This window comes from Opisthocomus hoazin, chromosome 19 (assembly GCF_030867145.1).
Source record: "Opisthocomus hoazin isolate bOpiHoa1 chromosome 19, bOpiHoa1.hap1, whole genome shotgun sequence".
Lineage (NCBI taxonomy): Eukaryota > Metazoa > Chordata > Aves > Opisthocomiformes > Opisthocomidae > Opisthocomus > Opisthocomus hoazin.
In genome coordinates this window covers 15,564,189-15,588,686 of record NC_134432.1, presented here as the reverse complement: position 1 = coordinate 15,588,686, position 24,498 = coordinate 15,564,189, and the positions used below count along the sequence as shown (strand labels likewise).

Below are 24,498 nucleotides of genomic sequence, written 5' to 3'. Positions count from 1 at the left end.
TGGAATTCATCCTTTTGCCACACAGACTGTATTTAATACAGTTCAATGGCTGAAATACTGGCTTATCTTTGTCATTTATTCTATGCAAACTGAATAATTTTCTGTCTGCAGTCTGGGGGACAAGAATAGCTCATCATCAGATTTGGGATCATTTCTGAACTGCAAAAAGCCCCCAGCATTTTAACTAGGCAATCTTTTCAGCTGATGTGACCGTCCTGCAGCAGGGACAGTCCACGTCCTTCATCTGAAGATCCACAGCAGCAGTTCTTTGGATGGCTTCACAGTACCTTGGCCAGTCAAACTGCCAATGTGAGACAGAAGAGAAGAGTCTCTTGCGCCTTTTGCAGCCCGCGCTCCGTCACCTCCTCCCTCCCTCTGCAGCGTACCCCAGGCGACACGCGCAGTACGGAACAGATCTACAATGCGGTACCCGGAATACATACCGTCACCTTTAATGCTCAGCACTGTACGCAGTAACATTAGCAGAAATCACTTAAAATGATAGGAGGCATTAACACACAACATTAGAAACGAAGTCAGAATCTCCGTAACACCCCAAACCTTCAGTGTTCGCGTCACACAGGACATTTTATAGCAGCACTTCACTCTTTGTTTTGTGAATTTTTATTATCTGGAGTTACTTCGTGTTTCTTACTTAGTTTAGAAAACCGGACTTGCACTAGGTGCTGCCTAGCAGGAGGCATGCCAAGCCCTGCGGATGAGATGAAGAGTTCCTCGGGTGGTGGTTTCGCTGTCGGAGATAACCCACCGAACACATCTCTTCACCGAGGAGCTGCTACCAGACAGACAAATCGCAGTTCGCTTCGATAAACGTTTCAGACATTCACCTCTAATCTTATTCATTTTATTGCCTGCTAAATCCAGCGTGGTCAGGGTAGTGGGTAGTGGGCAACACATTGGGACTTATTTCCTGAACAATATTTGGAGATACCCAACGATTTTCCGACTCTCGAGGTTTGGAAAGCGACGAAGCAGCAACTGGGGTTGGTCCGTTTTGAGGCGAGCGGAGCTCCGCGGGGTTCTGGAGGGACGCAGGCTCCGGGCTCCGTTCTCCGGACGCTGCTGTTTGCTCGAGGGGGCTCGGGACAGGCTGCAGAGAGGCTGCCGGGGGCGGCGGGATCGGTAACGCCGGTCTCGGCTGCAAGGAGCATAACCAGGGCCAGGCTTCCCTCTAGGGAACAAGGCAGACGAGTGTTTGCGTGGATACGGACAGAGAATTTCTTTTCATGTATCAGGATTTAATCTCCTCACAGTTTTGAAGACAAAAGATTGAAGACATTCTAGCTAGACTGGGGAATGTGAACACGAATGTGAAAAATTAAGCTCCTGTTCCTGAGACATAAGCTTATTTTCTTAGCAAAATTTTCCCAATTCTAACATAAGTACTAAATAACTTGTTAAATACAGACCAGAATTCAAAGAAAGGTCTTTAAAATACTGTTATATTAACATGGATTAATATACTCTGCTGCAAAGAACCTGGACACTGGCTAACTGCAGAACGCTGTAGTTACAGTCTTCAATTCCTTTCTGCACACACACAAAAATCCCCAAATTTCTGACAAATAACTAATGGTGACCCCAAGAGACCAAAGCAAGATTAAACAAACAGCATATTCCTATTTCAGAAAGTTGAAGTGGTAGGAATGGCATTTTTCATAAAACTTCGGTTTGATTTTTAAAAGAAGAGTTGAACTTACCACTTGGAACAGAAGAGCAAATCTACACCTTTCCAGATGCGCACTGGAATCGGGAGATCTTCAAACCTCCTAGAACCAAAAGAAGCCCAACTATAGCTGCAGACAGAAAGCTCAGAACCGTAAGGGAAATATTTTGCTTATATAATAATTTTATACGGATAATATAGCAAAACTTCACTTCAAAAAACCCTGAATATTTTTGACTTACTACATGATCGTCATAGTCCATCGTCTGAACGTGACCTCAAGTTCATTGCAAAATTTTAAATGTGATGTGAGCAACATAACTTGCGTTTCATGACATGAAAGTTCCTCCCATAATTCTGGTCTCTTTTGTCCTGACAATTTGCGTGAGATGAAGGACAACGTACAACGCACGCTGTACCCTTCTGCCAAAAAACAAGTCGAGATTCACCGTTCTCTTCTCTTGGTTCCTGAAGCGTGCGACAGAGGCGGGTCAGACGTGTCTCCGTGTTGTGCCTGCTCACGGTTACCTGGGGAGAATCCCTTAGGCTGCGCCACGTCCATGGTCCGTGGCCATGGCAGTAACTTAGTAAAGCTAAGTCTGTGATCAGACTCGCCATCCACGCAGCTTTTAAGTGAGTCATAACATACATGCAACACCCAAAAAAAACTTACAGCGGTAAGATGAAGTCAACTCTCTCACTTTTAATACTCGGTCTTCATCGATATAATTAAACAACAGAACATCTGACCAATGTGAGGACAAGAATTCAATTTTCTTTGCTTTGATGTGTTGAAAGATGTATTTTAGACATCCAAAACTACACTCATCAACCACATGAATATCTCAAAACTGTCCTGAAGAACACTATATAAAAGTTTTCACTTCTCAGAAGCACACAAAAACACCTCCCCCACAAAACACTTCCCAGGTTTCTCCAGCTCTGCGTAGGTCACACAAATGGGTACAAAACCGATCTCCCAGAAATCCTCCCTGCGGGTCACTGTCTGGCGCGGTGTCCTCGGGGCGTCACAGCAGAGCCAGCCTCCTCTCCAGCCTCGCAACTCCGCTCCCGTCTGGCATCCCAGCCACAGCCCCGCCGCAGAAACCCTACCCTGCGCCTCGTCCCCGCCACCCGCAGCCACCTGCGCCTCGCTAAGCTGCTTAAAAGGAGTGTCAAACCCTAATTAACTGAGAGCTGTTTAATTGGAGAAGCATAGCCTGGATCATAGCTGGATGCACAACCACAGACTGGCTGCGCTAACGCAGGACTGCAGAACCACCCCGGGTGCGACCCCGCTGTCAGAATCGCGACAGACACCACATTCTGGGGAGAGCCAGTTCCCAGCGACGCTGCCCCCACCTCGGTTGTTGCCGAATTCAAAAAACAAAACCAAACCCCAACGTGAGGCGGCCTTCAGCTTTCCGACACTGCCTTCAGTCATCAACAAAACCAAACCCTGACGTGAGGCAGCTTTGAGCGTTCCAGCACCGCCTCCAGTCATCGGTCCTGACGGCTCGCGGGGAAAGAAGCAGAAGGAATGGAAAACTCAAGCCCAGAGAGCTCATTCGCGTTACTCTCGCTTTATACCACAGCCCCAAACCAGTGGTCGCAGTAAGCGCATGCTCCAGAGATCGTCGGTTTCTGTGCTCTTCAACCTCCAGTGGAGGGGAGAGAAAAGTCAGATTTATTTTTTTTTGCACACTCAGCTGCTCCAGCCGCCCAGCATATAGTGTTGAAGCAGATTAAGGTTTTCAAAATAAGTCAGAGTCAGTACTTTCCAAACTCACATTATTCTTGCTTACTCTACCAGAAAGAGCGATGAAAATGAGACACAGACACATTAACTAGAAACGCAAACAGCACACGTAAATGCACCACAGACTATGTATGAAAGTTTGAGAAAAAGAAATTGCATTTAAAATCACTTTAAAGATGTACATTCTTGTATTTATTATGTGTAAGCAACCACTGAGAAATCGAGAGGGCAAAGACAGATCTCCTTTCATGCTGCTCTATACGGGAAAATAATTCTCCAGCTGAGAGCGAACACAGCGAGAGCGCCGGGGTCCACTTCCAGGGAGCAGTTCAAAAGGCCTTCAGATTGTCTGGCTCAGGCACATCTGCCGAAAATTCGGTGGGAAAAAAATAAAATTATCACTTGTTTTTAGACAGCTACTACAGCTGATTTCCCTTCCGCAGTCAGCAGGAAAGGCTGGCCCTGTCGCTGTCCTGAGAGCCGGGAGGGTTTGCTCAGCCAAAGCCCGTTCAGCTTGCTTTTACGCGGCCGAGAGGGAGCAGCCCCGGCTCCAGCTAATCCTGGTGAAAACCAAACTCGGCCAAGGGCTCCAGCTGCGGGCTGACAAATCACCTCTGTCTGTCTGCAGGAGGCACCCAGGGCGCAGCGGAGCGCTGGCAGAAGCGGGCACTTCCCTCGCCTCTCCACGCAGGGGCATTCACCCCGCGCTCTCAAGGGGCTGAGCAAAGGACGGAATTCTGTATTTTAAGCAGCGATTTTTAGAAGCGACATCACCAACGTAACAGCCGTGGCACCGTGGCTGTTCTGAGCACACACACCACCTAACTGTTGCCACACCTAACGAACTGCAGTCGTTTCAAGCGAAGCATTAAGCGTGATGTCACTGAGAACACAGAAGTCCTGTGCACTCAGAATTCGATAAACTTCACACCAAGCCCAACGCTAACAAAGATGCACAGTCATGGTCCTACAACCACGTTTCGCCCTGGGCTGACACCAGTGAACATGTTTCAGTTGACATTTTGGATAATACAAAACCCGTTTCAGAACATGAATCATTCTCCCTTCTTCAAACGACTGTCTGCGTTTGCCCACACACATCTACGGTTTTCCTACGTTCCTCTGCACGTTCACCCCCAAACTCTATGTTCTGTTCCTTACAAACAAGCTTCTCTTCCTGCTTTTCCAGACAAAATTAATACACCATATTCCTTGCCAAGGTATTTGAGACAAATGTGTTTTTTCAGTGACTAAAACTCAAGACCATTAGTTTTCCAGATAATTTATCTCCCGGAAAGTGACTCGCTCCTCTAATTTCCTCTGTGATCCTCAGCCTGGGGCTTGGGGCTACCGGCTGCCTACAGCCGAAGCCCTCCTGGCCTCCTCTCCCTCCCCACGCGGATGCCACCTCCTGTTGTTTCCAGCAGTAAATGAAGCCACACTGCAGCAGGAGCAACAGCAAGGACCCGATCTAGTGCCGAGATCCATGAGGACACTGAAGGTGCCATCACCTTCTTTCACTCCAGTCCTTTCTACGGGCAGCCTGAACGAAATACAGGAAAGTATACATCGCTGGAATCACTGATTTTTTTTTTTTAATCTCTACAAATAAGGACTACCTTTGAAAAATTTATTGTACAGTCACAGATAACTATTTCCACATTGGAAAAGTCTACAGTTCTGAGAGTGCAAATTTCACATCTGTGCAACGAAGATGGATTCATTATGAAGCTTGAACAACCAGCATATTTCTAAACTCTAGAGGCAACTCGTCTTTACAAATCACAAGCAAGCTAACGCTGAAGAGCCCAACAAAAGAAATTCTCTCGGTGCTCCCAAAATCCTATCGCTAACTGAACACACAGAACAAAGCAAACGCACCGGCCAGATTCAGGAGTCTGAAGACGGGTGAACTAAATCCTTAAGGAGACTGTTCAATTCCTTCCCGATTTTCTGAAAGCCTTTTGGTCAAATTCTTGCACCCTGCCATGCGGTCAGGAGAACGAAGCTCTTGTCATAAAGTTATTACAGCTACTTACAGGTGAAGATTTCTAAGAGCACAACTAAACATAGAATAGCACATCTTTAAAGCATATTAGTTCTCTGAGGGGATGAGTGTCACAACAGAAGCACACATGAAATAAAAAGGAAATCAGTTAATGATTTTTATTAAATTTCAGTGTTTCATAAAATAAATATGGTATATAATATCAAACAGTGAGAAACAAAGCACAAGCATGAAAAGCATGGTAACAAAAGTTACACTCATGATGGTGTTCAATACTCAGCACTTTAGAAACCATAAAGCCTTTAATTATTTACAAGCAGCAAACTATCTAACATAATTTACAAAGTTGCAGCAGCCTAGTCAAGGAGTACTGGAAGGGGAAAAAAATGGAGAGACCGCAATGGAAGACCTTCACTCTGCTCTACCTAGTCAGCACTTTATTACGTACCCTATTTTCCCCGTATGTACATAACTCTAACTTTCATTATTCTCAAAGTTTAATAATTACACTGTATTGTATCTCAGAGCTCCATTCATCTCTCGGATGGTGCAGTGCCTCTTGCACTTACGGGATACATATTCAAGTAACACTTCAAATAAAAGTAAACATGTGCAAACCAAAGTAATTAGCCTACATGACGACCCCCAGGTAGTAGTGTCAAACCAGATGTAGCAGGCGCACGTTAGCAGATTAAATCACTAATAGCTACAGAAACCGACTCGGAAGCCTAGCTGAGGCCAAAACTGAGAAATGGGCATATAAAAAAAAAATATATAGAACTGAACTGCAAATATACCCTGTTACAACAGACAAAAATTTAATCTGCCGAAACACAAAGACTTTTAAGGTCATAACTCAAGATTTAATATTTCAACATGAAAAGAAATCCAAGCCATTCGACTTATTTGGGCTTTTGAAACAAATGCAAATGTCTCTGTTTAAAAATTGTTTTTAAATGAGAAAAACAAATCAATATATATTAATATATCACCCAAAATAAAAAACATAACACACTCTTCATTTTAGAGCATGCTGCTCATTCAGAATAAAGACAGGACAAAGAAAGTAGAATTACATTTCATGATGTAATAAAAACATTAAAATTTGTGATCATTAAGTGCACCATCGTACAGGAGTAGCGTGCTCAGAGTGGAAATGTTCTATACCTACCAGAATCCACCTTTATTTAAGCAGACAAACCTTTAGGACACTACCTGAAACTGAAACCAGTATAACTGTGCTCCATTCGGCTCGCCTGAAGTTTCAGCCAGGCATATTGCAGCCAGTAGCACCTGTATGCCTCTTCATGATTGTATTCCAGAAATCGTTACATTTGCGAGCAAATTTTTTTTTTTTAAAAAAGACTGGCTTTTGCAATCCTTGCAAAGCTTATCCTAAACAGATACTGCAAGTAAACTCTGTTCTGAGCAGCACAAGTTGGGGCTTTTTTCAGAAATCTGAGAGCTGGACTTGCGTTGGCAGTAGATACAGTACAACAACTGGATGTATTAAACAGTTCCTCAAAAAAGTCTGAAAGGAAGATTTCCCTAAAGACTGTTTAAAAAACCAAACCAAACCCAACCCAAAGCACTTCACCCAAGATCTGTTCAATCCTTCTACTGAAGTTCAGAGCTTGCCAACTTTAAGAATGACAGGAAAAGGAAGGGAATGAGGCGGAGAGGAAACAGAACTAAGTTATTCCCAATTTGTACCGATGAAAAGCTTCAAGTAAAAGGAAATCCACTTGTTAAAGATCTTGCTACATGCACAGTCCCTCATCAGTTGAAAGCCACAGTAGTCAGCATTGGGTGTAACAGCAGATTTACCATTCATAAAAAAACACTGGCGATGTTCCTTCATTCTTAATAACCTGTATCCATGGTTTCTGTTTAGAAGCTTCTTAAAAAGTGTTTATGGTTCTGCACATTTCATACCGAACTGCAGGAAAATGGTAAACACGTCTTCTTTCGATGCAATCCCATTCAGCAATCTTCTCCCCAAGAACTCAGTGTCATTTACGAGTCTGAGTCTTCTTTGGCACTGCAGGTCGCTTGGCTTGCCACAAGTGGTTATGGATCGTAAGAGCATCCACGCTGACAGACATGGTTTTGGCGGGAATCACGTTGAACTGTTTTCTGTCCGAACTGTACTTATAAAGTTTGTCAATCATTTTCTTGGTGATGCTCTTTGGCCCTGTTCCAGTCAGCTTGTAGATTTCTTCAGTGTCAGGATAGTAGCAATAAAGTGCTCTAAACTGGCAGCCAGCATCACGGAACAAAATGATATAGTGGTTGGCATCACATTTTTCTAGTTCCTGCATTAAAAAATAAACAAACATACACATAGATTGTTCATGGTCAAAATTCTCATATTATGCCAAGCTTTGAGCCTTCACATATGGCTAAAAAAGTGTTCAATGTTTTCTGAAGCACTAGATCAGTAACTATGATCTTCAGTCCTCTAAACCTCCGCGTTGAACTCTTAACACGGGATCATGTTTTCCACAAGTCCATACGGCCATGGGAAGTAAAGGATGCTCAGTACAGGCACACTTTAGGAAATGGCGTTCACTACAGTGAACGCATCAGTGGGATTATGAAATGAGCGTTACACATACATTTTATTCTGAGTGGATTAACAATTTTGTATTTTAATGTTTACCTCTAATATTGAGTTCTTATGAGGCTCATTCACTTTTCCAGCAAGACAGCAATGAGATATGGCATTGTGAATAATAGGTTTGTTTGATTTGCTGCTGGGTTCCTTAAATAATTTCGGACCTAAGGAAGATAAACAAGTAAAAAACATTTTACTTACTACAGTTACGAACATTAAAATTTTCATTCATCAAAAGTGAAAAAAATCCCCACCAACAACTTCTCAAAAATAACGATATGTCACATCAACTATACCCCAGCTTTTTATGACCTGCTGTTCATAACAAATGCTCACAGTAAACCTAAAATGGTCACCTGTGTATTCTGCCACTGAAGCGATAGAAGATGCTGTGGACGCGTTCTCCCAATCTCTCTCTGTGTTTCTGCTAGGATTTCTGCTCAGTATTGGCAAGGACTCCATTGACTCAACTCTGTTGGAGGGGAAAACAAAACAAAACAGAACTGCATAAAAATTGTATGCCAAGGTTTTGATTTTTCCCCCTCCCAATCTTCAGTAAATTCACCAGTCACTGTCCCTGAATGGGACAGGCTACTGTCCCTTTTCCTCCCCCAAGCCATCAGATTCTTCCCACTAGGTTATCAAAGCAAAATTCTATTCTTCCTTTGGGAGAAAACAAAACAAAATTGCAAGTTTGTACAGAACACTGGAGTTGGTAGCCACATAAAATAAGACGATGTATTCACTAATCGCTATTGTGCCTCTACGCCAGTGAACTGAAGCAAATACCACTGAATCCCAACGCTATTTCATAACATAGCCTTAATTTTAATTTTTTATTTTTCACTCTCTCTTTACCTCTGGGATGGTGTGCCACCAGAGTGTACGCTTTCAGGTTCGGTTGTTGCTGCTGAGGCCAAAGAAAGACTGGAACCAGACTGAGCACTGCTCAAATTATCAGCTACAAAATAAAAGACAAAATGTGAAACACATCTTGTTAAAGCAGATTTGCAGACTCGGTGAGAGCAAACGAAGTAAAATTCTTACGTGTGGAAGAACACTTTGTCCCTGAATCACTGTAAGATTCTTCACGATGGACCGACTTTGGCCTGGGTTTTTTGGGCTTTGACTTGGGCTTTCCAAGCCCTTGCTCCTCCAAAATTTGCTGCTGCTTTTTCCTTAGATATTCTTGCTTGATAAGCTCTCTTCGAGCCTTCTCCTCCTCTTTCCGTATTCGGTCCTCCTCAGCTTTGCGACTGAAAAGCAAACCCAACATTATATTCAACATATAATAATCTTCCTCACCTTAAAGATAAAGAGTATTCTTTTCCACATGTTATTACCGAGCTTCATCTCTTTTTTGTTCAACTTCAGCCTCCAACTGTTGTTTCCGAATCCGAGCCTCCTCAGCTTTGCGCTGCTGTTTTAAAAGGAATGCTGCACGTTTTTTCGCAAGCTCATCTTCTGCTTTCTGTTCATCCTGGAAAATACATAGGGATAGAGAGTTTTAAAGAATGAAGGAAAATCTATTAAGCTGGACATCACAAGATTGCTGAGGATTCCAGGAAGATTTTAGGAAAACATAAGCTATTACTTTTGGAAATCTTTACATTTTTAGAATTGATGAGTGTAAATCACGATTGTCATCAAGAACAGTTTAAGAGAGAGTCTTAGTGCTCTCTTAAGTTGGGGTGGGGGCCAGGGGGAGGAAGGGTCTCATCTAACTTGTTTTTAAGTACAGCTAACCAGCACAAAACCTTCTAGAACTGCAAAGTACAATGCAACTATCATGTGGGCTAGAATGGACAGAACAAATAACCCCAGCATAATGATAACCTTTCAGTCAAAATTAATCATACTACACAAAAGCAGAGGTCCAATTCACTGACACTGAGACAGCCTAGCTCGACATTCTTGAAACAGAAATTGAAAAAAAGTATTGTCATGTCAGCACATTTAACTTCTTTACAATAATCATTGTTCAGCACAAATGAAGATACTAAATGTTCCAACAGCAGTTCTGAACTTCACTAGAAGGAGCAGATGCATATTTTTCACTTGCATCTACAGACATACGACTAAATTCTCCATCAGAGCTCTTGGCTTTTAGGCTGTTAGGCTGCTCAAAACCAGAGAAATCTGGGTGCAAATTCCCCAAAAAAACGTTCAGACTCTCTTCTCCCTGACAAGTTTAAAACCCATTCAGCAGGCTTTTACTAGATACCCATGTTCCATTGGAATTTTTTCAATCAGTTGATTAAGATTCACAGAAAGCTGGGATTTCAGAACAGTAAATTCTTCCCATTGCACTCTGTGATTCTTTTGTGCTAAGTATTTATAGCATGTGTGTCTGTTCCTCAGACAGAAAAAATCTAAGGGAAAGAGAAGAAAAGCAAGGTTAATCCTGGTTCCTAGTAAAGTTAACAAGAGCCAAGATTTCATACATTGAGTCAAAAACTATTTTCTCCACAAGCAATTATTTTCCAATGCAGTTCTAAAAAGTCCTAATATTGCAACCAGAATGCACTGCTTTCCACCAGTAGACTAAAGAATGAAGTGGAAAAAAACCAAGTTCTAATGCTGGGCAAACATGTAACAATAACCAAATACACAAAGGTAATATATTTACCTTGAAGAAAAAACCCACACCAGACTTCTGATCACCTTCACTAATTATGTCTGCAGAGCTATCCTGGTTTTCAAGTTCTCCTTCATCTGGAGCTTTTAAGTCAGACAAGTCTACTTCAATGAGATTAGCCTTGCTTCTCAGTGGCTCGTCCACTGGGACATTTTCTTTTCCTGAGCCGTCGGAAGAATTCAAGCCTGTTTCCTTGAAGCTGTAATCCACCTCTTTGCTCATTTCAGAAATAATATTTGCATCTTTGGAGGTGGAGAGAACAAGTGCCCGTTGATTGCTCTCATCATGAAGTCTATAGGTATCAAAGAAACACTTCTCTTGAGAACCACTTCCATGATCGGGACTATTTTCCAAGCCAATTTCTGTTGGTGTCTTTGACAAGCTATTGGATGGAAATGGTCTTAAATGTGGTAAGGTTTCTAGACTTTGTGTTGGGGTTTTAACACGTGCTGAATTTTGTTGTCTGTCTTTAGTGACTTTCAGATCAGCAGGTCTTCCCGATCGAGGACCCCTTCCTTGACCAAATCGAGGTGGTTTACGAAGACTGTTCATTCCAGTTGGAGACAGAGGCTCAACAAAATGAATTGATGGTTTTACCTTTTGGTCCTGAGAGTTACTTCTGGTTCCTGGTGATGGCACTGATGGAGATTTCATAAGTAGTTCCTGTTGCTGAGAAATCTTTAATATAGCCTGCTGAAGCGTACTGATTGTTTCATTTAGTTTTTCAATAGAAAGATCACATTCATTTATATCCACTTCAGTAACGTTGTCTTCTAGAAGGGCAGCAGAAATAATTTTACTTTTTTCCAAATCATGTATAGCAGCAGAGTCTTTTAGTTTATGTTGCTCAGCAAAAGCTATGCTTTCTTGCATTTTTACTTTTGTTACTTCTTGAGAGTCATTAAGCACTTCTTCTCTCTCCTCCTCTTTCACAAGAAACTCCTCGGATCTGGAACCCAAAGAAACTTCATCTAAGTCTTCACCATTGTGCCGAGAATATTCTTTTGCAAAATGTTCTGGTTTAAGTGGTTGTGGAACATCAGGAGATTTCCCTTTTTTAACAACATGCAAGAAAGCTGCCTTGCCCAATTTTAGTCGCTGCCTTGCTGATAAGGCTTCCATCTTCTTCTTCTGAGCTTCTATTGCCCTTCGTTTCTCTTCCAACTGCATATGAAGCTGCACCAATTCAGAAGCTAAAAGATTAGCGTTATCTTTATTTTGTCTGTTGGGGCTTTGTTCTCGCTTTTGCTTCCATGTGGTCAGTGGTGCTGGGCAGCTTTCTGATCCATCTGGTGTGGTCTTTTGTGAACTACTTGTGCTAGACTTTGTTTCATAACTATTAAGTCTCTGAAGCTTCCGTTCCGCGAAATTAGTCATTCGGACACTCCCACTAGCCACTGACACACTGCTAACTTGAGAAATTGTACTCAAACATGGGCTGGAACGTCCACTAGCATCATCCTTATCTTCATGCTCTTTTACCTTCATATCTTCTTGCAATTTTGCAGATTCTTCCTCACCAATGTATTTAGTGACTATAGGATGGTCATCTATGACTACCAAATCCTGTTCCGCATCTTCTATGTCTAAAAGATCTGAATCAGAGTCCTGTCTCACCATAGTCCATGTAGTATCCGGAACATGCAAATTCAGGCTTTTCATATAACTTACATTGACTTTACTTGCTATGTCATCATCAGATTTAGTAGCATGAAGAAAAAATCCTCCAGTGGATAGCTCCTGAGTAGAAGGATCTAAACTGCTACTAGCCAAAGGTCTGGAAGCCTCTAAGCCTGCCTCCACCAGTGTCACCGAGTCTGCAGTACCAGGATCTGCAACTGGAGTGAAATCAGAACTAGAAATTGGAGTAAAAGTCCTATTGAGGTCATGCTCACCATGACTACTATTTGTTTTCTTGCGGATCAAAGGCAGGTGTCCCTCATTTAACCTCTTTGTTACAAAACTCCTTTGTTTTCCCTCCCCACATTCCTCCTCTTTATTGATTATTTGTTTTTCCTTTGCTGGTTTTAGAACCGCGGGCATTAAGGGTTCCAAGTAAAAACTATCTGGTTTGCTTTCTGAAGTCTCGCTATTCGTTTTTGGAGACCATGCAGCCGCAACTATGCTGGGTACCCTGGCTGATGCATTCTGCAATTCAAGATCACCACGGTTTGGCCTTTCTTCAGATCTGATTATTGCAATAAGCTCTTCATCTTCATCCTCAATTTCAACATTGTTCAGTAAGCTCTTCCCGCTGGTTTTCACTGATGGAGGATGGGGCTGATTTTTTGGAGTTACGTTAACAATGTTTGAAGCAAGACTGTCTTTGCTGATCGATCTAGCCAGACTAATGCTGTCACTAGACCCGGGGTCCACATCACTGCTGGCAGAATGATGAAGAGCAAATGGTGTTGGCTGAGACAGAGGCCTAGAAAAGATAAGAGCAGTCTACTGATGCTTAAGCACAAAAAGTTACAATTCACTGAACTAAGGAACATGATATACACAGTTAAAATTTTTGCTCCATTTGAAAAATGTAACCTGTATAAGAATGACCAGCAATACCAAAAATTAGCAACTTCAGATACCTCAATTTTCAGCAATGCTTTCTGAAACTCATATTTAAAGTACTTTCAACTGCAACCCTAAAATCAGTCATCTCTGAAAATGCACATTAACGGAAAAACCAAATCAAGCAACTCTCAGTTCAGTTCTAAGGAAGTGACACCACATTACGACAATGAAATTGTCACAGGACTGAGCATCCTTTCATTAAGCTGTATTGTAATACTTAAATATATCTGTTACCTGGGTTTCCTCTCTGGCCATGCAAGAACTGAACCTCGTGGCTGCCCATCAACACGGGTCAGAGAATTAGAACGATGCCGATGACCTGAAATATTTTTTAAATGGTTAATGGTTTAGAAATGGTCTTTAAACTAGCACTTTTACTTTATTTCATAGCAAACACAATCAACTGTTTTACCAAGAGATGGCAGCAGAAAACAGATTTGCTAAAATGTTAACCACAGACAGACAAAGCTTGAAAAAATACAATTAAAAGTGATCACATAGACATATCTGACTTTTGGATTTCCAAACATGAAACTGCTCAATTTGCTTTCCCTGTCAGCCCCCAAGCTTGAAAAAAAAGAAAAAAAGAAAAAAGAGAAGAAAGAAAAAGTCCTCACTGCACGTTGTTAGAGCCTAAGCAGCTGGAATGCTTTGGTTGGTACCTTAGCTGATAAAAGAAAAGAAATTCTGAGCATCTCTGTGTACGTGTAAAACTTAGGTTTTCAGTAATAAAAAAAAAAAAAATGTTTAGGCAAAAAATATGTCAAGTACTAGAGTGAGTTTGTCATTCTGGATGACAATCTTGCTTCCTAAGACTTTTGCTCGTCTTATGAACATTTGGCAAATAGCTTCTCCCTTACTTTTCACAGAATTGACATTATTAGTCTTAGTTTCTTGCACTTGCGATGCTGAGAATAAGCTCAACTGTGAGAGAAAACTTTTATTTTAAATCCAGTAATTTTCTTTAAGATCTTTAAAATCTTCGGATGCAAAGAAAGATGATTTACCCAAAGTAAACACGCTTACCACTTGGCGGACTGCAGTTTAACTCAATTTTAGATAATTCACATTTGTGAACGTACATTTTTATTCATTACTGTATTGACACTGATGGTCATTGCCTGCTGAAATGCAAATTCAAGGTAGACTTACCAGGGCTGTCTTCTCCCTGCAAAGACTTTTGTTGCTTTTGTCTCAAAGGGAGCAGTGGATGGGAAGGGCTAAAGGCAGGGCCTCCTCCTTTGCCACTAATTCAAGAAAGCAAAAATTCATTACTACAAGAGTTTTTTTTTCTATAATGAGAGAAATTATACAGTTGTGAAGTTACGCTGGTAATAGTTACCCCCTCCCTCTTTAAAACACAATAATAAATCATTAATTTTAATGTTAAAGAAGATACTTCAACAGAAGAAAAGTTTTTCACATGTAACACCACCAAAGTCAGCCTACTACCTGAAATCAAACTGTTTAAATTTTTAAATACAGCAGATTTAAGATGTAGCTTACGTAAACAGTACAGTAGAGACAAAGTAAAGGCTGAAATAACTTGTTGGTTGCCACCAAGACTTAGGCCAGCTGAAAAATCTTGTCATTAACTTTCCTGCACATTAGATCCAATTTAAGCTTGTCTTCACATCACCATTTATAGAATACGGCTAGTAAAGACGAGCTGCTTGAACAGTTCTCACGTTTCACAATTTCTTCAAAACAGAAATTAGGATAACTTCTATAACACAATGGTGACATTTACTTGAGGGGCTTAACGGCATTTGCCGAACAAAGATCAAACATACCAGTGCAAAGCATTTCTCTGAACCTGAGAACTGAGAATGTTTTAGAGAATGATTGCACACAGCTCAAATTCACTCAATCTGCAGCAAAATCAGAACTTTTAGCAGCAGAAATTCCCAGGTTATCCAAAAGGAAGCATAAATCGAAGATTCGTCTAAGCAACATGCAACCAGACTTACAGATAGTCGGGTTCCTCGGGGTGCAGGTAGTACCTACTGCAAGCTTCGGGGCCTGTCTGAGCCGAGGGCTGCATGTCTGCCGGGCCTGTACCAGCGGGGCTGGCCATGAAACTGCGCTTCGTCGCATTAGAAATAGGAACAGGCGGACGGCTGCTCTTCTGCTGCAACACTGTTTTAACTGTGCACACATTGATAACATTAACACAACTTCTAGTAGCCATTAAAACAACAAAACAGAACAGGACGTTTTAAGATTGCAGCACATTAGAATGAAAACTTTAAGACACAACACTAAAATAAAAGCTGAAGTAACAGTCTGTACTTAAAATAGATGTATCTTATAGTGACCTTAATGGAAAGGAAGTTATAAGTAAATAATTAGTCAGTCTAGGGACAAAAAAAAAAACCTACCTGCCCATCTCACTCCAAAACTTAGAACTCAAGTGGATCTAGGACTAACTTTACTTCCATTTTTACTGCTGTCAAAGATCCCAAAAAGCAGAAAGCTGGGGCAGAACCAAAACTCTGAAGGAAACACCGCTGTGCAACAGTTTCATTGTAATTAAGTATTTTTTAAATAATATTTATCAAAATTTAAAAACTCACCATCTTTTATTTCCTGAATATCTCTTGGTTGTACAAAGTCTGGTTTGACATTCTCAAACCACCAGAAGAGTTCCGCAATGAATACCATCACGTTAGGCTAAAATAGAAAAAAAGACAAGACACACCTCACAATAACAAAACACAGTTTACCCACATTTTATTCAAAAATATATCCTCCATCATGTTTCTTACCTTTAAAACCAAAGGAGCATATAACATGTCCTCCAATGTGAGGTAAAAGCATTTGTTTAGATATTCATTGGAGAATTCTCTCAGAAGTTGAATATTATAGAGGCTGTCTGCAATGGACGTTACCTCCTTCAAACAAATATCTGGAAAGGTGAGAAAAGCAGTAAATTACGACACTATCCCAGTGAATTCAACTTCCATCCACAATTAACAGAAACACTACACACAGGAACTTCACACACTGCTTATACACCATCATTTAATATTTATTGGCTACTAGTGACATTTCTCTACCTGTTAAGCACCCGAAGAGTAGGAAAAGGAGGAAGAAAAACACAGATAAAACAGAACCAATTTTGCACTTATTTTAGAATCCGTATAGGATTCTGTCTATCACGGAGACAGAAATGTAAGCAGGCTACAAAGACCACACATAACAACAAAATACAAAAGCAATTAAAAACAGACATCTTGATTTGCAAATAATAAAAGGTTACTCCTAGGATTCACAGTGCTGGTCCCTTCTGAAAACATTCAGGAGCTCTGCAAGGTACAACATATCTGAGAATTTAGAAACCAATACAAAATGTTGATTTGTAGAAGTTACATGCAACAAGGAAATTGAATTATTAAGAAAAACAATTGCTGGGTAAGAGAATTCATGTTTGATATACTGAAGAGAGACAATTGCTGAAGACTGGGAGAAACTACTTAAAATCTAGATTTTAAAATGTCAAATTCTGTGCTTCTACAGAAGAACATGAGAATTCTCAACTAACAGTAGTGGATGTGTATTCCTTTGTTATGGTCTGCTGAAACCCAGCTCAGTTATTTGAACAAATAAAGCTGTATCATCTGGATCTATAAAAGAAAGGATTATATTGTAGCTCATAATATACAGAGCAGAGCCTTTTAAATACACTAAGTAAAAAAACAAAATCAAAGAGAGGTTACTTTTTAAACAGACTGCTTTTATGCAGATTCCATATGTGACCCGATTCTAACTTGCTGTAGTCCACCACTTGTTAGATGTGTCGCATTTTTATTTTATAATGTATTTTTAGTTCATTTTTCAAAGTTTGAAGAACTTGTTTTATTTTTTAGAAACCTTTATTACATACCGTCCAGTTTCATGTGCTCTGGACAATAGTAGTGTATCACAGCTAGAAGAGCAGCACCATCGCTACCATCCTTCATCAAATCTTCAAGCAAAGGAAAGTAAGGCAACTGTCTGCTCGAAAGATGGTCTCTTCGGTAACGCACCTAACAACAGAAAACAAGTGTTCATATAATGATAACAAAAAGGAAAAAAAAAAAGAAAATAAAAGAGGAATTTTTGTTAAGCACTGAAAACTCTTTACAGTGGATCCTTTATAGCATTCTGCTCCAAGTCAAAAACAATTTACAAGGTTATACTTTTCCCTCAGTGGAAGCCAATTGTGAAGAATACGGTGCTTCCCTTTCAATCATTCTCCTCACGTCTGGAAGCAACCTGTGCTGCTGAATTTCTAGCTTCGCTCACACGTTTTAACTTATTACAAGCAATTTAAGTCAAAATCCTTCCACATAGGTGCATGAATGCAGCAGATCCAAAGAAAGAGACACAGATAACTACATGAAAACACTTAAAGCTCAGGAAAAAAACCAAAACCAATACAGAGCAAAAAATAATTCAGATGAGCTAGCGATTTCTCATACGTTACCAACATCCACAGACTTGCCATCATGTCCACAGACAGCAAAGTCCTCTGAGAGATTCAGAACATAGTCTGTCTGGCAAGCCAGTAGACAACACTAATGTTGTGTGAAAGAAAAAAAACCATGTTTTTTTCCAACAATGGTCAGCCAGCGGAGCAAGCAGGCCTTTTCAATCAACAGCAAAACTCCCCTGGGTTGCACTACAGATCAGTATCAAACTCTTCTGCAAACCACCCCCTAGCCCTCATGCATTTGGAGCATAGCCAAAGAGTAGCTAAAGCCGGTCAACTAAAGAACAAATCTTGGCATTGCTTCTTGCCATTTTTGCAAGAAAAGTTTCAGTGTCGCTATTTACTGAGCAGCCCCGCGCTAGCTAGACTAGAAGGCTGAAGCTAAGTTTGAGCAGCAAAGCAACTGGGCAAGCAAAAGCAGCACACACTACGGAGCCTAGCAGAAATACCTTTCAGTGCTGGAAGAAGACCCCTTTTCCACTTTAGTGCATTACTATCACTCAGCATCTAACAAACTACCCTGACTGATGTGCTGGCCTAACACACAGCTATGCAGAGAACGTATTGAATCACCAGAGGAAAGCTGGATTTTACCAACGGTATCGTACACTCTCCAAGACAACCCGGGAAAGCTCCCTACACAAACACACGCATACTCATACGTGTCAATTTAGGATGGCACAGGCTGAGAAAAAATCTGTTCAAAGGAACGAAGATCGTTTACAATCAGAGTAATAAGAACCTATTTCATTTCTTTTGCACAAATATAAACGTGCTATGTTAAGTTTCCCTGGCAAAGGCAAGTAACTGTAAAAGCTATGTCTATATGCTAATGCTATTCTTCCTGTCCTTTTACCAGGTGCAAATTATTTTTTTTCCCGCAGCCTGGAGCACTCCACAAATATGTAATGGAATGGGAATCATACTGTACCACACGAGCATATTCCACTGGTTCCAGCATGCAGTGCGATATGGCATGCATCAGATCAGGCTTACACAAAAAGAAATAGCGAGATACACGATGGTGGTTATTCAAACACGAAAATCAAATCAAATGCATTAGCAACATCCATTGTGCACTGGAAATGTGGTCATTAAGTCTGATAAAAGAAGTCTGCACACTGAGGTGAACTGGCTAGCTTAGAAGGTTCACCATCTATCCACTTCGTCAAAGTAACATATTAGAGACAAACTTCAGAAACTTCTTTTTAAACTTTAATTCCTCCTGTATGTAAAGTAGATACAAATTATTTCCTTTCCAATAGGCTTAAACGGAATTTAAACCAACTGCAGTCAATACTGAGAACTAAAATCTACAAGAATTCCTTGTTTATTTTAGCTTTGGTGAAAAAACAGATTTATCATTGAGGAGGTTTTTTGTGGACTTAATTTACTTCCTTATTTTTTGCTCAACTATTATTCTCTTAACCACTCAGTCTTTCATACTGAAAAATTCTGAATTCTTTCTTAGAATATAAACCGAGTTTTGTGGTTTGTCCCCCACTCATACAATTAATGACATCTGTATGCATTAAAGTGCAGAAATGGGTGCTACTGAAATAGAGGTAACTATATTAAAAAAAAATCACAAAAGAAAAAAGAAATAGAAAAGTGACACAGTGTGACAACTACTATGGAGACTGCAAAATCTGTCAGTAAACCAGTATAATCTAAGCGGTACTGGACTAGCAGCGAGACATCCTCTGTTTACTCCTTCCTTTACCACCAACTTGCTCAACGATCTCCTGCAAATCAGTCCCATTCCTGTAGTTTCTTCTACTCTCACCGAGTTGTCTCTTTAAACAAAACGTAAACCTGCTTCCTGGAAAGGCTATCAAGTGTGTGCCTCAAATACAGAGGCGATCTGTAAGCACACCAGAACGTGAGTGGTAAGGGCTAAGGTCAATACTTCGTCACGTGCTGTCGCACGTCATTAAATGCGGCTGGACGACAGGGCTCTGTCACAGATTCTATTAGCCTGCTAGTCCCCACTCGAATTTCCTTCACTGCAGATATTTGAAGTTTCTACTGCGGTCCGTACAATTGGTTCAAACAAATAAAAGCGTATGAGGCAGAGGAGTGGGACTGAGCTCTCTGTGGAAAGGCAGAGAGATCGCAGGGGCAGGTGACTGCCCTGTCACGCCTGCCTTTTCCAAGTGCGCTGCTCTGCAGAATTTGCAACCGAGACAACAGCTCTCATCTTCCCAGAGAGAAAAAGAAAAACCCCAGATTCAGCAAGTGCAGGAGGAAAGGGTATCAAAGCTAAGGAAAGCAAAGGAATAAAGAAGAATCTCTGCAAGTTGAAATAAAAAAAGGAAACTCAACCAAAAGCTAGCAGGCTTGTATAGCAGAAGTATTATTTTACTATTTTTTTTATATACAGTGGAATTGATATTCCATTTTCGCACTTCACCATAAAGAAAATAAGTATTTTGTTCTGATCTGTGAAATGTTAATTCTGTCTTTCCTCCCATTATGCCAGCTTAACTCTCACTAATTTAGCATACAATTCCAGCAACTGTCATAACGGGTCCAAACCGGTTTCTCAAATCTTCTAACCCCATCTCAATGAATAACGGTGTTCTGGTTTTGACTGATTTACAAACCTGTGCAAGAGCAGTACAAGAACATTATTTAATGAATGACTGCAAACATCTGGGTATCTGAACTATAGATTCAAAGATTCAGCAACCATTTAAACCGACCAGCTTTTACATCACCTTAGTGCTGTGATGAATTGCCTACTTACAACAAAAATAGTAAATGCAACCCTTTCGGCTGCTGCTAATTTTCTATTTTTTTGCTGCTACTCCATATCCCTCACTCCTGCACTGTGGAAACAACTCTGAAATGCTGTAAAGTGATTATGCTATATGCTGTACAGTACGCAAAAATCACGTTATGGAAACTAAGCCTGATGACCCAAAGCTTACACAGTTTTTTTTTCAAAGACCATCAAAGAAGCATCATAATGGAGGCGAACACTCTGAAAAAATTTAAAAAGCCATGATTTTGTGGATGACAACTGGTGTAAAAGTAGTTCACTTACAGGTACTAATTTCCAATACCATTTGGAAGGAGACTGCTCAGGAAGCAAGGAAAGGAACGCAGGAATAGGAAAGGAACATCAGCAATGCAAGTTAAAAGCAGTAATACTTAAATGCACTTCAGCAATAAACACTTTCATATTTTAGAGGGGTTGTAGCCTAGAAATTTAGATTTAAAAATATTAAAATGAGACCCAAAAGTCAATAGAGAGTCAAATAGCTAAACAGATCCTTCAGACCACACATCAACTTGTAAATTAAACAGCTCTTTAACCCCTTATCATTGAAACATATTATTTTACATAAAAAGGACATAAAAACACTTTGTCACTAACATGAAAGTTAAACAATTGCATCTTGTTCGTACGTCACTTTTATCCCCTTTGCACAGCAATGCCAATTTGAGGGAAGAACATAGCAGGTTTTCTTCAGGCTTTATCAAATCATAAACTGGGTGCTCAGGCAGCTGACACCCATTATGTTTGAGAAAGGTCTATTTTACATTCTCCAGAAATGAAAGTGTACTATATTTTGCAATGTTAGTGCATTGTGATATAATTTCAAGGGAAAAAAGGTGGAAAAAACTACGAACACACAAACATGTAACATTTGAATGCCAAGAGTATGCTTACTAGATAGAACTTGAATAAGCCTCTGAATATACATTAGCCAATTAACCCATGCAAAATGAATATGCCCCAAGAGCTTTCAAAACATACATTTCGTGCTGTGAAAGCTGAGTCATATTTACCCATGTAAAGTTGATACAGGTTATTTTAAGCAAGTCATTTTAGTCCAAGTGAAACTTAAAGGGAAGTCAGAAGATACCAGTGGGCTTGAAAGGTAAGGAAGGGCACTGATGATAGACACAAAACAAACGGCATGCACAAAATCTCAGGAGTTTCGAGGACTGGATGCCTCAGGTTTCTCTGACAAAGAAAATACTGAGATGTTTGTATTTAACCCATTAATCAGCAATACACAAAATCACAACTGAAGACAGATTTGGTTTACCTTTTGGTGCCCTGGACTTTCCATTAGTTGCTGTTTTAATTTAATCTCTTTCTCTGTTATCTCTCTCATTTTCAGGTTCACCTAAGAGGGCATGGCACAGACAAAATATTAAAATATATTTGAACATATGTTTTCACAAGTCGAGTTTTTTTCTTCCTCCCCTCAGCTTAATGACCAATACTTTCTACAAACATAAAAAAGTCCAGTGAATAATGTGTTATAACAGTTTTCAAGAACAACTGTTGTCTTAGCAGCAGCCACAATCACAATGGAATCCTGGCTTTGCAAAGGAGACATTCTCTTTGGAGTGTGACGCTGTTGTCACTCAAAAGGGTTTCAGTAACTTCACCTCCACCCTTTGAAAAGTTTCAGTATTTCTGTTAACTCTATTCAAAGTAGTCAGATTTAAGTCTATCCTGTTATTTAACGTGAACCAATGCTTCACCTAATAAAAACCCCACACCCCTCACAGCAGCTTGTCTGAAAATAAAGAACCCAATTTCTACAGTTTTCCTAATTTAGTTCTTACTTATCATCTTATTTTAAAATTTGCCTTCAAAAATTTACCATCTTTATTACAGCATCCCTAAGAATGAGAAATCGCATTTCCCTGCTAGTCTGATTCTCTTTCCCAATGGAAACCTTGGGAAGCCAAGCACAAAGATGAAATTAGAATACATTGCAACAATAAGGGAATCAAATACCATTAATAATAATCTGTATTAGGAGGTTATAATATCCAAGTACCATTGGGCTTGGGGTAGCAAGTAACAACACTAATTAAAGCAGGTCTCTTCATCTGAAGTGGAAAAGATGATAGAAATGCAGAGGTAAAAGATCGAAGCAACACACTCATCAGAAACGTTTAAACCATCTGAAAAGTGACAGTAAGAAACAGGCGCGCTTTTCTCAAAGTAAATTGTACCTTGTTAATCCAGAAAACCATTGCATCCTCCAAATCATAGGGCAGTTCTTTCGAGGCACTGAATGTAGAGAAACGCTTGACGCTAGCAACCACCTTTTCAATGCTGATCATTTCTACAGTATAGGCCATCATAAGAGCATCGATCATTGCCATATGAGAACTCTAAAAGAGGAAAACAATGAGTATTGAAAAATAAAATCATTTAAGAAAAAAAAAAAAAATCTATTCTAATTGTATTTTAAATTAAAAAATGCTGATGTTAGTGACCTAGAAATGAAGAGCTCTTCATTCCACTAACTATTTTGAATAGTGTTAAATAAAAAGATCATTAGGTGGATTTAATTAAGCTAACCATTTTGATTGGTGCACAGCCCAGATCAGATTCAGACACAGGTGTATCATCAGTCTCCATGACGTAAATCCCTTTTCGAGACAGAGCCTGGATCACGGACTGGTGTCCCTGCAGAGCAGCCACCTGATCCCCCTTCAGAATCAGGCTGCAGACGCGGCAGTACAGCTCGCTGGACAGCAGCAGCTTGATGACCGGCGGTTTAATATGTTCTTGCTCATATTGATCTATGTAAAAAGGGTCCTTCAGCTCCTCTGGGACGTTATCTGAAACAACGAAGAAAAGTTTCAACAAGTGGCACCAGTAAGTGGCATCAGTTATAAAGTAAAAACATTTGCTTTGTTTAAGTCAAAGACAGCATATGAAAGAACAACAAAAAAATTACACTCAGTATTTTTTGTGCTTAAGTCTGCAGTTTCATATTGCAAATGGTTTTCAATAGGTCTTCGTGCTTCAATTTTAATTAAGTAAAGCATATATAATTGGCTCCCACCATAAACACACTTCAGTAAAAGTCCTCTACGTTACCAGCTAGCTTTCTCAAGATACTGGCACCCCTTTCGAGAAAGCACTTCAGCATGGTCCAAAGTCCCACTGTCCTCTACATATCTCTAGCTCTTACCTTGAATAAGACCCAGCTTAATCAGAATGATACAGTAGCACCTCTACTGACCAGTGCATATTATTAGTATTTTCATTTTATTTGGAATTTTAAATCATTCAATTGGATCACAGGCTAAAATGCTCTGTGTATCAGATGGGCAAAGTTTACAGATCTTCAAAGCGAAAGTTACAGCATCTTCAAGCAATACCCCAAAACATCTGTGTGCAGCAATTAAATAAGTGCAATGCTCAGCCACTAAGAGGGACCAGCTGTACATTCTCAAACTGAAAAAGAAAACTATGCCACCTATTTCTTGGTTCTAAACTGCCAAAGTGCATAGAAAGACCGAAATAGCTGAGTAAAACCTTGAGCATTTTACAAACGGTTTGCAAAACAATGAAGTCTCCAGTGAGCTGATTGTCTGTTTTTCTGAAGACCAGAGCACTGAAGCGAACTACTGCAGTTTCTCAGCCTTCAAATAAAAATTAAAGAAACCACTCCACTTGGATTTGGATTCAACATGAATTTTAAACCAAGTCTAAAATTAGCTTCTTTCGGAATGGCACCATTTCCGCAAGTTGTCTTAGGAGTTTATCAAACCGAACACAGATCCTGAGTGTAGTAACTGACATGCAAGTTAAACTTCACACCACAGAAGACTTCATCCTCACACACCACTTCCTCCCCACCAGCTCCCAAGCCTCAAAGACTTACACTTTCACTATAAATCAGCACAGCTTCATAGCTGGCAGGAAAGAAAGGCACTAAAAACAACTAATATTCTGATCACTCTAAACGCGTG

At 40.2% G+C, this 24,498-nt stretch overlaps 1 protein-coding gene across 5 annotated transcripts in view; it reads right to left on the bottom strand.

Moving 5' to 3' along the window:
• Nucleotides 1-1,949: 1,949 nt before the first annotated feature.
• The window catches only part of CAMSAP1 (calmodulin regulated spectrin associated protein 1), a 41,567-nt gene continuing 19,018 nt past the window's right edge, over nt 1,950-24,498 (bottom strand). For 3 of the 5 annotated variants that reach the window (XM_075439099.1, XM_075439103.1, XM_075439101.1), the window contains exons 3-19: nt 23,096-23,358; nt 22,744-22,905; nt 21,819-21,899; nt 20,807-20,839; nt 17,170-17,311; nt 16,052-16,191; nt 15,860-15,956; nt 15,254-15,431; nt 14,436-14,530; nt 13,518-13,602; nt 10,701-13,137; nt 9,415-9,551; nt 9,119-9,327; nt 8,930-9,032; nt 8,428-8,543; nt 8,117-8,235; nt 1,950-7,769 (exon numbers count right to left, since the gene is read on the bottom strand). In XM_075439099.1, the coding sequence (XP_075295214.1) occupies nt 7,467-7,769; nt 8,117-8,235; nt 8,428-8,543; nt 8,930-9,032; nt 9,119-9,327; nt 9,415-9,551; nt 10,701-13,137; nt 13,518-13,602; nt 14,436-14,530; nt 15,254-15,431; nt 15,860-15,956; nt 16,052-16,191; nt 17,170-17,311; nt 20,807-20,839; nt 21,819-21,899; nt 22,744-22,905; nt 23,096-23,358 (4,700 nt within the window). In that variant the 3' untranslated portion in view covers nt 1,950-7,466. The remainder of the gene's footprint in view (nt 7,770-8,116; nt 8,236-8,427; nt 8,544-8,929; nt 9,033-9,118; nt 9,328-9,414; nt 9,552-10,700; nt 13,138-13,517; nt 13,603-14,435; nt 14,531-15,253; nt 15,432-15,859; nt 15,957-16,051; nt 16,192-17,169; nt 17,312-20,806; nt 20,840-21,818; nt 21,900-22,743; nt 22,906-23,095; nt 23,359-24,498) is intronic. The other 2 variants (XM_075439100.1, XM_075439102.1) reach the window with 1 other exon arrangement.